General features: G+C 41.7%; 1 protein-coding gene and 2 long non-coding RNA genes across 7 annotated transcripts in view; 2 read left to right on the plus strand and 1 right to left on the minus strand.

The window, feature by feature from the left end:
- LOC132990656 (uncharacterized) overlaps positions 1 to 14240 on the plus strand; it is a 316893-nt gene that overhangs the window by 217307 nt on the left and 85346 nt on the right. The window lies entirely within an intron of this gene.
- The window catches only part of pleca (plectin a), a 111473-nt gene that overhangs the window by 85715 nt on the left and 11518 nt on the right, over positions 1 to 14240 (minus strand). For 3 of the 5 annotated variants that reach the window (XM_061060501.1, XM_061060503.1, XM_061060502.1), the window contains exon 4: positions 13363 to 13576. In XM_061060501.1, the coding sequence (XP_060916484.1) occupies positions 13363 to 13576 (214 nt within the window). Of the gene's footprint in view, positions 1 to 5619; positions 5824 to 13362; positions 13577 to 14240 lie in introns of those variants that run through there. The other 2 variants (XM_061060512.1, XM_061060510.1) reach the window with 1 other exon arrangement.
- Positions 5648 to 10182, plus strand: LOC132991678 (uncharacterized). The gene is made up of 2 exons (XR_009676222.1): positions 5648 to 5734; positions 9940 to 10182. It is a non-coding gene; the product is annotated as an uncharacterized LOC132991678 (long non-coding RNA).

Consider the following 14240-nt stretch of genomic DNA (forward strand, 5'->3'; position numbering starts at 1 on the left):
AAGGACACAGAAAAAAATCAAATGAAGTGTTTATCAAATCCAAAATGACCAGCTGAGAGCCTCTCAGGAACATCTCCTGCTGCGTCTCACATCAGCACCCCTCGACTGCAGAGAGGCGTTGACACATGCAGCTCGCCCCCCCAAATCTCCAGGAGTTTTGTGCGAGTATGAAGAAGGCTCCACACATCATGTACTCATCCCACAGTATGTATCAGGAGCACATGTGAACAAACAGGGGGGCTAAACAGATCATCTAACAAACTCCTGTGAAGTAGCAGACAGGTGAGAAGATTATGCTGCAGCACAGAGTCACTGGTAATCTACGGGAGACTGTGCCGTACTGTTGGGGGTTGAGGGGAGGTGTGAACATATGTGGAGATAATAAATGAGAATGTTCCCTGTCAGTGGAGGTCATCACATTCAGAGATGCAACTACGATACATGTGGAACCTGAAGTTCATCCATCCATTGATCTATCTGTACTTTCCAGTCCTTTACATAAAGAATGAGAAAAGAGTGACTCATTATCTTTCGATTAACATCTGACAGCGACATTAACCTCGACAGTTAGAAGACAAAAAGACACCCAAGTTTTCCCTCTAAAATAACACTGTGTTCATGTTTCTCTTTATGTGTTCAGTCCTATTTGAGATATTTTTCGACAGATATTTCACAATGTGGAGGTCAACAGCCTGACTTAAGAGTTTGGATTATCAGTGATTGATTATTATTGCATAGCACTGTTAAAAGAAAATATTTGACCACACTGTGACTCAATGCAAACTGTAAAAGAAGTTACTTTGAGAGAAGAGCAGGTGTACTGGATGTTATCGTTGGCGACTCCGATTTTCCATTTTCGCCTGCTGGCTGGTCTCTGATATGTTGCGTATGTGCATGAGTGATTTTCTTGGTGCACATTATGCATGCAAGACGTGAGGAGTATTGCTATTTTAGAATGTGAGGTCAAGTTTCATGAAACCGATCTGAGGCAAGTACTGGAAGTGAGTGTGTGTGTGTGTGTGTGGGGGGGGGGGGGGTGTGTTTCTCTGTGGATGCACCGGCCCAAGTCTGATTCACAAGACAAACTGATCTCAGCCCTTTTAGCCCAGCAATGATCCTCCCTCAGAACTTCAGATTTTCAAAGGACTTCTTATGGAGGGAGAAAGAACTTCAGCTAAACATGTACCGCTTTAGTAGTTTTATTCTATCAAAACAAATAGGCAAAATGTGACTTCTATCTCAAAGATAGTGATTGCACAAAAACAGGCTGTACAATTTTTAGAAGAGTTGTTGTTATTGCGGCCTTCATAAGCAACATCTCATTGAACTAAATGTCAGAAGTCTTTCAACCAGAATAGCTTGCGGACTGACAGAGTAAACTGGGGGATATATTTGCGGTGAGTATTTAAAGCTGAGCTGCGTGTTTTACACTAATAGATCGGTTCGGTTGCCATCATAACACAGAGTTACACTGGAGTTACACATTTTATCACAGTGTTTCAACCTGCCACAGTAATTAACTGTATAAAAATATGCCTCACAACATCACAACACATCCTGTGAATAGAATAACTGAGGCAAGCCATGCTCATGTTGTGTGGGATACAGAGCATAACAGAGTTCACACTCAACATCCCAGTGGTGCACAGAACATGTATGTACTGTATCTAATATCTCTCAGCAGAGTTGTGAATTTTGAAGGGATGGATTTTTGTCTTTAAGTAAAGGCAGGAAATTAAAAGTTTAATATCCAAAGTCAAATTAATAGTTCTGATGTGATATCAATCTATACTACAGTGTTTCCCACACATAGACGATACCTGGGCGGGCCGCCCAAGTATATTTATGGCTGCCCAAGTATATTTCCGACCTGTTTTTATTTAATTTTTCATTTATTCATAAAATTGCTGCGTGCATGAGAGAGCGAGAACAAGAGAGTGGAGGAGAGAGAGAGCGCGAGAGAGAGTGCATGTGTATTAAGCGTGTTTTAAGTAGTACTTTTCCCTGCTCCTCTCTCTGCTGTCATGACTGTGAGCACCGCGGGGCAAGCTGAGACACACCAACATACAGTACATTGCTGCACAAATGCACACACACACACTGGAGCGCCAGCCACCACGCGCACCTTTTTACTTTTAGTGATACAGCACAAAGTTGATCCGTGCGGACCGAGTCGGGTCTGCTGCTAACTTAATGATAGCAACGTCATCTCACAGCCTGCTAAATTAATTTAGAGGGAAAAAACATATTTGATATAAATACAAACGTAATATTTAAATTTAACCCAAGATAAGAGTAAAAAAAAATAAGATCCCTTGCACATGTCCCATGTGTCTTTGGGCTAAACCCAACGTTTACCCCGATGCTTTGACTGCGACATATGAATGTGTATGAATAGGATTAGTTTATACTGATGGTCACATTACAAAGCAGCCTCTGTCATCAGTGTGTGAATGTGTGGGGGTGACCTGCGGTGTAAAAGTGCTTTGAGAAGTCAGAAGACTAGAAAATAAATATACAAGCTCAAGTGGGAGTCCAGTCTATTTACATAGACATCCACACACAGACAGATACTCGTGCGATGAGGAGGAGGAACATCTTGTGACAAACTTCACAACAATAAAAACAAAAGATCAGCTTCACGCCACAGGGAACCACTTTCCTTCTCTTTATACTCCACTCAAGACTTTCCATTCAGTCTGGATGTCTAATTATCTAAAACAAATAGCATCAAGTCAAAAAAGCAGCACTGGGAGAGAGTCACAGGAAGTGAGATGCTGGCACAGAGACTGGAGGTTAGAAGAGGGGCGTGGAGCACTAGACTGATGCCAGAGCAACACAGCAGGAACACTACCCACAGTGACATGCACAGTGGGCAACCGCATGGGAAGAAAATGACTAGACTGTTGTGACTGGACAGGATGGAATGATACTGTTCCCAACATAGAGACTGAGACTTTGACTTTGTAAGTTCACTGGAAACTGCCCACAGTTTTGGTTTTATTGCTAACTTATTTTTAACCAGAGATTCTGCTGAACACCCATGCAGCTTCTCACGAACATTGCCCTGATAAATATATTTACACACACACACACAGACACTATAATCTACACAATACAAACTGCTCCTGGCTCTACGAAAAGAGCCGCTTCTTCACATATGTTCTACTTTAGATAGATGACAAGTGTCAGGCTTCGACCTGGCTTAACCACCTCCAGATGTTCCTGAAACATCTGCCTTTGGTTGCGAGTTGAGCCAGAAAGTGACCCTAACATGCAAGAGGCAAAACTGACTTATTAAAACATTATTCTGTGGTGCCACAAGTGGTTAAACCTCCAACTTTCTAGTTGATTAGTAAATTAAGAAACGCATTGTTTATCCTGCAATTTGAGATGATTTTGACCATTTAAGCTTCATCTTATTGAATAGTGAATCAATTTATACAAATCAGTGAATATTATTCAAGTCTCGACCAGCTGCTGCCTGCAGCGTGGAGGCCATGATTCCCTCTCAGGTTTTGCATCACTTGCAAATTTGACTTCTGAATCCTGTAAGCAAATGAGCAGCAGGAACATCTTCAGGTTTATCTGGCTTCCTGTGACTATTTCTGAAATTTAAAAAAAAAACGCCAAGTCATAGCAGCGTGAGCTAAGGCGGCCATAATGTGGAATGCTGTGATACTCCTCAATACCACGTGTCTTTCAAACAATTCAATATTCGTTATTACAATTACCAATAGTATCGACCACAACCGGAGCTCAAGTAAACACTTCAGATCTAAGTATTTCCACGTTGCCAATGTCCAATTATCCAAAACAAACAGCATCAAGTCAAAAACCAGCACTGACAGAGTGTAACAGGAAGATGTTGACTTACAAGACTGCGCAAATATTTTAAACATATTTGTGCAAGTTACACAGTGTGCAGCAGTCTACCTGCATTGTGATTGCAATGATTGTAATGCAGAAGAAGAAAGAAGAAGATATCCTTTATTAATCCCATTATTGAGACATGCTACACACACACATATGCTGAAATACACACACACACACACAACAGGATCTGCACTAATGGAGGGATGTGACCCCCAATTCACACATACTCCGTGCACGCCGCGGTCCATCAGCGCCACGGTTTTGCTCCGTCGGACGGCTCGCGCCCACTCGCACTGGATCCGTTTCTGGGACGTCTGCGCAGCGGAGCGCACCCATGACACGTCACAGGAGAACTACAAGATCCCGCGGGAATAAAGAGAAAAACATGCAAACAACATGTTGCTTTGTCTCTCTGAGGATGCATTGTTGTTAATTCGGTTCCTGTTTTGACGTGATGTTGATAAAGTCATGAAAAATACGATCGCGAGTCCGTATGTTGTGTTTTATTTTGAAATTGACCGGATGCTCTGTGCGTTTCCTTGTCTGACTTCCTGTCCGGGCTGTCATATTCTGTCCAGCTTGACGCGTGCCTGCAGCGCACTCCGGCGAAAATAGACTCGCTGCGTATTTGAAACGGAGCAGAGCCTAGTGCCGTCGGTGGCACGCGCCGGAGACGGACCGCAGCGCGCCCTGTGTGAACACAATGATTGACTGGAGTGACAGCTAAGTACAAAGCAGTGCGCGGCGCTGACGGACCGCGGCGTGCACGGATTATGTGTGAATTGGGGGTAAGAGTGAGGGCCTGCACATAAAAGAGAGCCTGAGATGCTGTGGGTTCGGTGCCTTGCTCAAGGGTACATTGGGAGTGCTCAGGAAGTGACCTGGCACCTCTCCAGCTACCAGACCTACTTCCAGACTTAGTCCACACCGGGACTTGAACAGGCGACCCTCTGGCCCGACAGACTGAGCTATCGCTGCTCCCACAATATTGGTTGCCTAGGACTTATATTGTGGTTGCCATGGTATTGACTTAGGTATGGATATCCTTAGATTTTTACTGTTATTGTATCAAAGTCTGGTATTGTGACCTCCCTCATGTGAGCCCAGTTGTAATCAGGTGAATGTCCCTCTGACATGCCACCTTGTTGGCTGCTCTCCCTTATCACTCATGCTCCACTGTTGGACCTGTGCCACATTAACCATCAGGCCAACTGTCTCACCTCTCTGTGCCCACACTGCCCAGTGATTCCCTGTGAGTAAAGAAGGCTGCCAGGTCCGACAAGAGGACACAGACTACGAAGAACATGACTCCTTTGTGTTTTTATTGATATATTGAGCTGATTCACCTGGAGGCCGCGGCTCAAACACCTGCATCTCAACTTCAGAGGAAACCACAATGACATTATAAAAGACAGCGCTATGAATCACTCCGGTCTCGACCTACAATAACAACAAATAATGGATCCTAAACTATGATGTCTCTCCAGCTGCATTTTGCAAATTATAAGACCATGTTTCAGTGTCATTTTAGCAGTAGAAATATAAAACATGCTGAACTTTCTACATCCACAGAGAGCCCTTTAAACCAGAGAACATCAGTGCAAATCTGATTGATGTGGAACCAATTAATGCTTCAAAGTCAACATGTACGAACTGAAGCATGCACTCCCTCATTCACATCTAACCTCCCCATTCAAACACTGATTGAGTATTCAAGCCACTTAAGGAAAGAGGAGTTTTTACCTTTGTACTTCTCTCTGACGCTCTCATAGGCTTGCACATAGTCCTGTTCCTCTGCCAGCCGCTGACCCGGGTCAAACATGGGCATGGACATGGCCTGGCTGATACTCAGTTGGAGGTACACCTTCCTCTCTCTTCACACTTTTTAGAAAAACTTTCCTCTGGTACTCTGAATCCTTTTTTTTTTTTTAATTCTCTGTCCCCCCCTCCCTCAGTACTCTGTCCAACTATCTGCCCACCTTCACCCTCACCCACACACTGTCACAGTATCCCCTCTATAAAACTGTAGGTTTCAACCCAGACCACCACCAACACTCCCCTCCTGTGCTTGAGAAATACCCTCACATACACGGGCTCATATCAGACCCTCCTCTTAAAGGCACAACCACACACCCACAAGGACGGATACTAGCTGAGGCAGAGCTGCGGCTCTCTCACACACACACACACACACACACACACACACACACACACACACACACACACACACACACACACACACACACACACACACACACACACACACACACACACACACACACACACACACACACACACACACACACACACACACACACACACCACCACACAGGCCAGCTACACCCCAGATACAGAGACACACACATGGCTACCTCGATGAAAAAACAAATGACGGTGCTGTGTGGGGTTATGTGAGTTCCTGCTGCTGGAGAAACTGGGGCAAGTGGATCCTGTACTATTCACAGCTTTAAAATAACCTCCCAGAACACCGACACGCTTCTCCACAAAGTCACGTCATATTCCCAGAGCTGAATGACGGCAGATTTGAAAGTTTTAATGCCAGACGACCACACCTCTTCAGCACAAAACACAACATCAGTTCTGCATCACACAGCTCAAAGATAAAATACTCTGAATATGTGAACGTTAAGAGTTACAAAACACAGAAAGATCCTCTAAAAACTCCAGAAAGTGAGGTCAAATGATATTTTATATAACATTTTAATGACTTTATAAATACGTTTTTTCCTCTTTGACGATTGTTCATAAGCAACAACAAAAAAGTGACCTTATGTAATCCTTTTCAATGTGACAGTTTGAGTCTGTTTTGACACTCCTGCTCTGATTCAATTTTGGGAAACTCATGACTGCTGAAATAAAAATAAACAGAGTTCAGTTTTTCTGAAGTCTTGTACTTCGAGGAATGTGAACTGTCGAGAAGCAGTGAATAGATCTACTGTTACATTCAAAGAAATCACAGGCCTTTACAGATTGCGCAGTGACAATTGTACATCAGGATGCCAAGAAAAAGAGCAGCTACTCAAGGATCTACATCCTACAAAGAAGTGGTGTTTGGAAGCTGCCCAGAGAAACTCTGACAGGAAGATTTAAGAGGACTTTTACTGTGAATACATGGAGAGTATTTCTTCCCAAGAAGCTCAAGGTCCATATGGATGGAAAGGCATAATTAGTGATAGATTTTTTTTATGAAAAAGGTTTTTAAAAGATCAATTTATGACGGACTTTCGCTGCAACAGGATCCAATATACTGTACCCAATTTCAAAAAATGTTTGTGTCAAAAGTAGAGCCCTGAATGTTTGAATGAACAAAGACTTTCACTTTGTTGCTTTTGTAACGATTGCACGTCGCAAATGTACTTCAACAAATGATTGAATGAATGATAATGTAACACACAATGGCGGCAAATTCTTGGTGGACTCTCTCCGCTACATGTGCTGCGGACAGTGCTGTAAGAGCATGCTCTGCTAGACAAACTACAGGGCAACATGTATTTTGAACCGCTCAGAGCATCGTTTGCTGCTTTATGTGTAGTGAAAAAATGGATTGGCTCTTGTACTGCCAAACACCACAAACTGTAATGCTTCCCAAATTATGGATGTGAAAATTAAACTAAATCCTCAGTGATGGTAGAAAATAGTGCAAACGTCATATGGAGATCCATTTCCCCCTCTGCAGGCCAGATTTTCAAAAGTGTAACATTAGCTTTTAAGTCCAATGATAAATGCCTAATTAGTGACATTGAGGACTTAAAGTTGGCACCTGACGTGTATTTATAACACTAAGACAGGCACTGAACCATAAAGTTTTAATAACCCCTAAGACATATAAAAACAGAGGATAGCGCCAACAAAGGAAGAAAAGTCACTTTCCAGTAGGCCCCGACAGATATGGTGTTTTGGGGCCGATACCGATGTTAGGAAGAGAAATAATCCAATACAGATATATCGGCCGATTGATTTCTTAGATCTATCTTCGACTGTAGAGAAAGATAAAGATGTACACACACATTTTGTGCGTTGATCCCTCAAATGCAGTTATCAAACACTTGTGGAAAAGATTTATAATGAAGACAAGATGGTCACTCAACTGGAAAATAACTGCACATGTACGTACGTTGTAATCCATATAGCGCCATCTGCTGGTGACAGTCAGAAAGACAACTGCTAGTGTAATACAGTATAATGATACTCAAATTAAATGTTATTTCACTGGTGAATAAACTCCAAATATCGGCACATATCCCAGATGAAATTAGCCAATACCAATATTCGCTGGATATGCTGATATTGGCTGATGTTATTGGCTGGCCGATTAATCGGTCGGGCTCTGCTTTACAGTGATCACTGTTAATGGATTCTAACATTTACAGTGAAAACGTTTCCAAATGCATCACAAACTAACCACATGCTTTATTAAAATCAGACCAGTACGGATACTGTCAACAATCTGAGTTACAAAATCAACAAAAAATGAAAATATCACCTCAGCAGCCTGAGCACATGTGTGTGTGTTATCACTTTCTCACTGAGCTGGCAGGTTATTTACACAGCTATCAGCAGAATGAGCAGGATTTCAACAGCATGAAACTGCAAATTGCAAAATTTACTTGAATAAATCTTTCAGTCAAGAATGTGAAAAAAAATACATTTCAACACTGGGAGTCAATTGAATAAACAAGTCCAGCAACTTTAAGAAACCCAACTCAGACTTTTCCCAACTAGAGAGTTATGACCTGATAAAAGAGAAAGAAGCGTTGACAATGTTGTGTAATTTTATTTGTGAAATGACTTCCAGCTCCAGCAGAACCTTCAGAGGACTTTTTCCTGACTTCATTAAGCTCGATATAAATCTGGTGTGTAATGAAAAGCAGGTGTTTGAATAATAACTTTTCACTGAATCTCATAAACACTAAACTCACTCTAAATGTTGGTAGATGGAAAAGTTTGTTTCCTGATGAAATTGTTCAGTTTAAAGGTGCAATATGTAGAATTTGATATCTAAATTAATTTAAAATGGACTAAACCTATATTATTTGATTGTTATTATTATTTGAGTACTAACATTCCCAACAGTTATCAAAGCCAGATAAATCCTTAATTTTATAGTTGCTGTAACAGGACGTTTGTTGTCGTGGCCGACGCCATGATAGAGACAATACACTTATCGTTGCCATGGAAACACCAGATGTTAAGGTCAAAGACCGCTGCATAAGGAAACGAAAACTGCTACTAAAAGCTGCTGTACTGTTGCTGTCTGTGCTGCTGTGATAAAAATAACTTATACTCGGATACATTAGCTCGTCGGTAAACATATTCTCTTCCTCAGGTCGGTTTCACCCGTTAGTCTTGACTTCGGTAAACTGGGAGTTTGTTTTCATCAGTAAGGGGAAGAGAGAGAGAATCGCTCCCGTGATTGACGCAATCTTTTGTTATTGTTCTGATTGAGAGCCCCCTGGTGGCAGAATTTACATACTGCACGTTTTAACAGAGATCCACTTTGAGAAAGTTTGTTTATTTAATTCATCTTATCCCTCTACAGCACACAAGACAGTTCTGCTCCCACAGCTATCTGGTGGGTTTGATGTAGAAGTTGTTTTCCACCACAGTACAAATTGTAATAAATAAGATCAATGGGCAGCGGATGATGTCTCTCACACAGAAAGTCTCACTCTTGTCTCTGTTTTCCTGTCTGACTTTTGGCTCCAGTGTCAGACTGCAGTTGCCAACCCGTCAGCCCACACATCACCAAACTAAAGACTCTCGGCCACAATTTATGCTCCCTGCTAAAAGAAAATAAATCAACAACAACAAATGTAAGACAGGAAACTTCCTCCCCTCTCACTATTCACTGACTGTTTTCTGTGTCTTCACTGATTTGTGTGTGTATGAACTTTCCCGGTTGCTTGCTAACAGGTTGGCAGTCTGAATACTATTCACAGGATGAAATAAAGTCAGTGTATGGATAATGTGTTCCAAAGGTAATATATTACTGTGATCACATTAGCTTTACTATCCCTAAGTCAGTCACTTTGTTTCTAACAGTGGAGGCAGATCATTAGTACACACCACCACCGCCTGACGCCCTCACCATCGGACTGTGTCGTCCCCACAACCATCGCCGTCCTCATTCACGAACGGCCCGCTCCGACCTCCAGCTCAGCGGCAAAGGAAGTATGGACTACAGGAACGTGAGGAATATAAAAGGAGAAACCCTTCCTGCATCTTATCTCAATGAAATTCTCTTTTGCAAAGTAAATAATAAAGGAGAAATACAAAAAGGAAAAAGTGTACAAATAGTTATTTCACAGATTGTTTGGTCAGGTTTATAGTTTTCTGCTTGTAGATTTTCAACTTTCTGAATATTTGAAATGTTATAAGAGTATTGCTCAGTAAGTGGAAGGGAGAAATGAACAATGGGTTAGGGGTTAAAAATACCTCCACGTGGAACTAATGAATGAAGAAGCAGATTCTGTTAGCAGGAAAACTGATCTTTGAATGAAGGGCTTCAGAGTCAAGCTCCACTCTGCTCTATCTTTGGATACTGCCCCCTAGTGTCCAGCATGTAAACTGCACAAATCTCTTTGAATCTCTGTCAGATTCATAGTAAAAGAGGTATACATAATCTGTTACACCGTGCAGAACAAAGGCAGCCTTCATTATCTGGGAAACACCTTAGGCGTCTGAAAGACAGAGGAAACTAACTTTGCACTTATCAGGTGCACATGAGTACAACACGCTGCCAAAGATATCCTCGCACACTGCTGACAGACACATCAAGCAATGATGATGACTGTAAACTGTAAAATCAATAATGGATTCACAACTCAATATTCAGACAAAAACTGCACACGGTCCCAAGTTGAAAGCAGCTCTGAATTATTTATCAGAATCTTTTACGAGTAGACGCTACAACTTTTCCTTACCCACATCCTTGAAAACAGAACAGAGTAGTAAGAGCTACAGCACAGAATTTAAGGCTTAGATGAGAGTACTTTTCTGTACCAGTGAGCATTTGGAGTGACAGGAAGTTCAAAATAAGAGCTTATGTAAGAAAAAACGATTCAGGGATGACGGACAAGATCCGATATTCCTTCGTCTGTCTTACAGCCTGATGACGTTCTGTTTGGTGACCTTTAACACTCTTCATGTTCCAGGACGAAATGTGGAAAGATTCACTGGTACTAAAGTAACACCCTACTCTTCACCCACACTATGGTGCAGGAAACATCATGAGTCATGTTTTATCTCTAACTGAGGGAAAAGGATGACGGATTTTTAGTTTAGAAACTTAAAAAAAAAAAAAACTAACAAAAAACGTTGTTTACTTTTGTGCCACAGTCCAAAAAGCAGTGGTAGACCTGAGCTGAACTTTGTCCGAGATGATGCTTCTAACTGTACAAATGATTTAAGCAGCTGTCATGAGTCACAGCTTTCTGATCGATAAACTATCATGTTAAAAACCTTGATCTTGACATCTTATTTCGTGTCAGCTAGCACTCTCTGCCCCTCAAACTGTCTGCAGCTTGATAAAAAATGGTCCTGTTTCCATTTGCAGTGCGATAAAGCTGCAGCTCCAGCCTTGTATGTGTCTCACAAGGCCAATGAATCAGACCAGGGCCATTATGGCAGCAATCCAAAGAGGCAACGTTGATATTCAACTAATGCATTTCATCAAATCCTGGCATCCTGATTGTGACTACAGAGACAACACAGAAAGTGATGTGAAGGGCAAACTTCAGTCTCCAGAAATACATTTTCCAGATATCCCACTATCAACCTGAACTTCACCAGCACAGGGAGTCAATATTCACACTGCTGCTGCTGCTGTATGTGCAGAGACAACAACACTGTGTCACACAACACTGCTGCAGTACCCCACCCCATCAAATCAATATCACAGACAACTAGGGAGGGAGGGGGGGAAGAGGTTGGTAATACCGATCGTGGTTTAAAGAGACTGTCAACACACCACCACAGGAAGTGCTGAAGCAGCGAGTAGCATCATCAGAGCCTGACCTCAATGGTCGGACGTTTAACAGAGACAAAGGAGCTTTAAAACCTGGACACGACTACGGGAAGATGAGGAGACACTGCTGAAGTTTGAAACCCCTCGTGGGGAATGAATGAGCAAAGTAAGAGATCATAGTAATAATGTTGTTACACAGTGTGTCTATTTCAACTGATTAAAGAGATGCTTCACTTCTTAAAAGAAATGTAACTTAAAGTGCTTTAGCGAACATTGAACCACTGTTTGTAATATCGTCTCTAGTGACATAAGATAAGAGAAATCTTAACGCAACAGTTGACCTGTGTGGAGCTCAATATGTGCAGCAGATGGTTGTATGTCGGAATTTCATTCATTAAAATGTACATACATGTCTTGAAGTAGAGAGCAGATCATCATCAGTATATAAGTATAAGATTGTATATATGATACCAGTACATAGGTATGATAGAAGCTGAGGTACTGGCTGAATTTAGCAGGGTAATGCACAGAATAGGAACTCAGCAGTAAAGATGTAAATAGAAGAAAAGAGAGTGAATCAGAACGCTATCACATCAAGCCATTCATTTCAACTAAATGTTCCTCCAGTCTTTGTCCTTGGTAAGCGAGCATCTTACATATACAACAGGAATCCCAAACAGCCAATAGAGACGAGTAAGGTCCGTTTCTAAAAGCTGGCCATGATCAGAAATAACTTTGCATTGTTTATTTTTTTTGTAGTTGAGAGTGAGCTCATTTGCCATTTTATCATTTAAATCAATTGAATTCCTGAAATGTATGTCCCGTAGAGTTACGATACCGACGCATTTACTTCTAGCTAGAGACGCACCGATCCACTTTTTTCCAGTTCAGATCCGATTCAGATACGTATGTAGTGATACCGATATTTATATTATCATAACTAATAGTGTTATCGTTGTTGTTTGTATAATGTGTAAGGCTACACAAAGCATTGCATTGTGCTGGCTTCACATACAAACAGGAAGCAGCAACAGCTGTCAGGTTTTCCAGTATTTTACTTCTGATCATATAGAAGGAGCACCTCAATCTCGTCTGAACGTCTTCATGATGGAGACGATTCGTGGACACTTCTTACAGTTGAGTCTGAACATCTTCAAAGCGAGAGTGTACGAGCTGAGAATGTTTTGTGCCCAAAGATCTTTCTGAAAAATGACATGGATCGGCTCCGTCAGTCTGATATTCAATCTGTAAATGATGTCAATATCGGACCCGTCCCATCTCTACTTCTTGCCATGGAGCTGTTTGTTTTGAATGTTCCTGTACTTTAAATTCTGTTGAGACGAAGGAGAATGTACTGTATGTTTGAGCTAATGTGTTGTTTCCATGATCTTAGTGCATGTACGCTGTGAATCTTGTTTAACCAGAAAAACCAAGGAGTTAGCAGAACTTAAAACAACCCCTCAGAGTTCCTCCATTCTCTTCCCCCGTGAACATCTTACCTGCGATGCGGATGACGGCCCTCTCCGCCGGGTCCAACACGTCTCCAGAAGCCGACTTGGAGCGCTTGATGCGATGGTGTTTGGGCAGGTTCCAGGGCAGAGTGTCACCAGGGGACGGAGAGTAACTGACGGAAGTCAGATCGCTGGAGCTCTCCTCCGACGCAGCCCGGACCAGAGGTCTTCTCTTGGGCTTCTCCCTCACCTCCTCCATAGTCTGGATGGACATAGAGGGTCAAATATAACTTTTCAAAACAATCACAGCAAGAACACAACAAACAAGTGTGTCCGGGGCGATTCCCCCCATGTGTTTAACAAACTGTTGCCCCCCTTAGCTTTGGGGATTCTGAGTGGTTGGTGCGCAAGCCCCATTGGTGGAGATCATAGTCCTCCAGAAAGGTGGCCCAGGTTTGAATCTGACCCTGTGGCTCCTTTCCCACATGTTGTTCCCCACTCTTCCTCTCTCTCTCTCCCTGATTTCTGACTCTATCCACTGTCCTGTCTCTAAATAAAGGCACAAAAATCCCCAGAATAAACATTTAAAAAAATGATGAAAATAATTTTTGAAAGGTGTTTCAGCATTATAATTTACACTGGCCAAAATATGAGAAAGTTATGTTTTTCTAACCCTTTTTTTCAATTTCAAATTTCGATTTCAAATGTATAGTAACTTTAGAAAAAAATTGAAGTGAACAAAAAGAAAAAGTAGACCTACCACAAACGTTTATTTAAGTAAATCTTGAAAATCTTATCGCAAAAAAATATCGTCCAATAAAATGTAAGCAAGCAGAAGAATTTACCAGGTTACTGATGTAAAACTATTTTTAGTAAAAAAAAATAATAATAATAATAGTAATAAGAAAATAGAAATAGAAATAGCC

This window comes from Labrus mixtus, chromosome 16, assembly GCF_963584025.1.
Source record: "Labrus mixtus chromosome 16, fLabMix1.1, whole genome shotgun sequence".
NCBI lineage: Eukaryota > Metazoa > Chordata > Actinopteri > Labriformes > Labridae > Labrus > Labrus mixtus.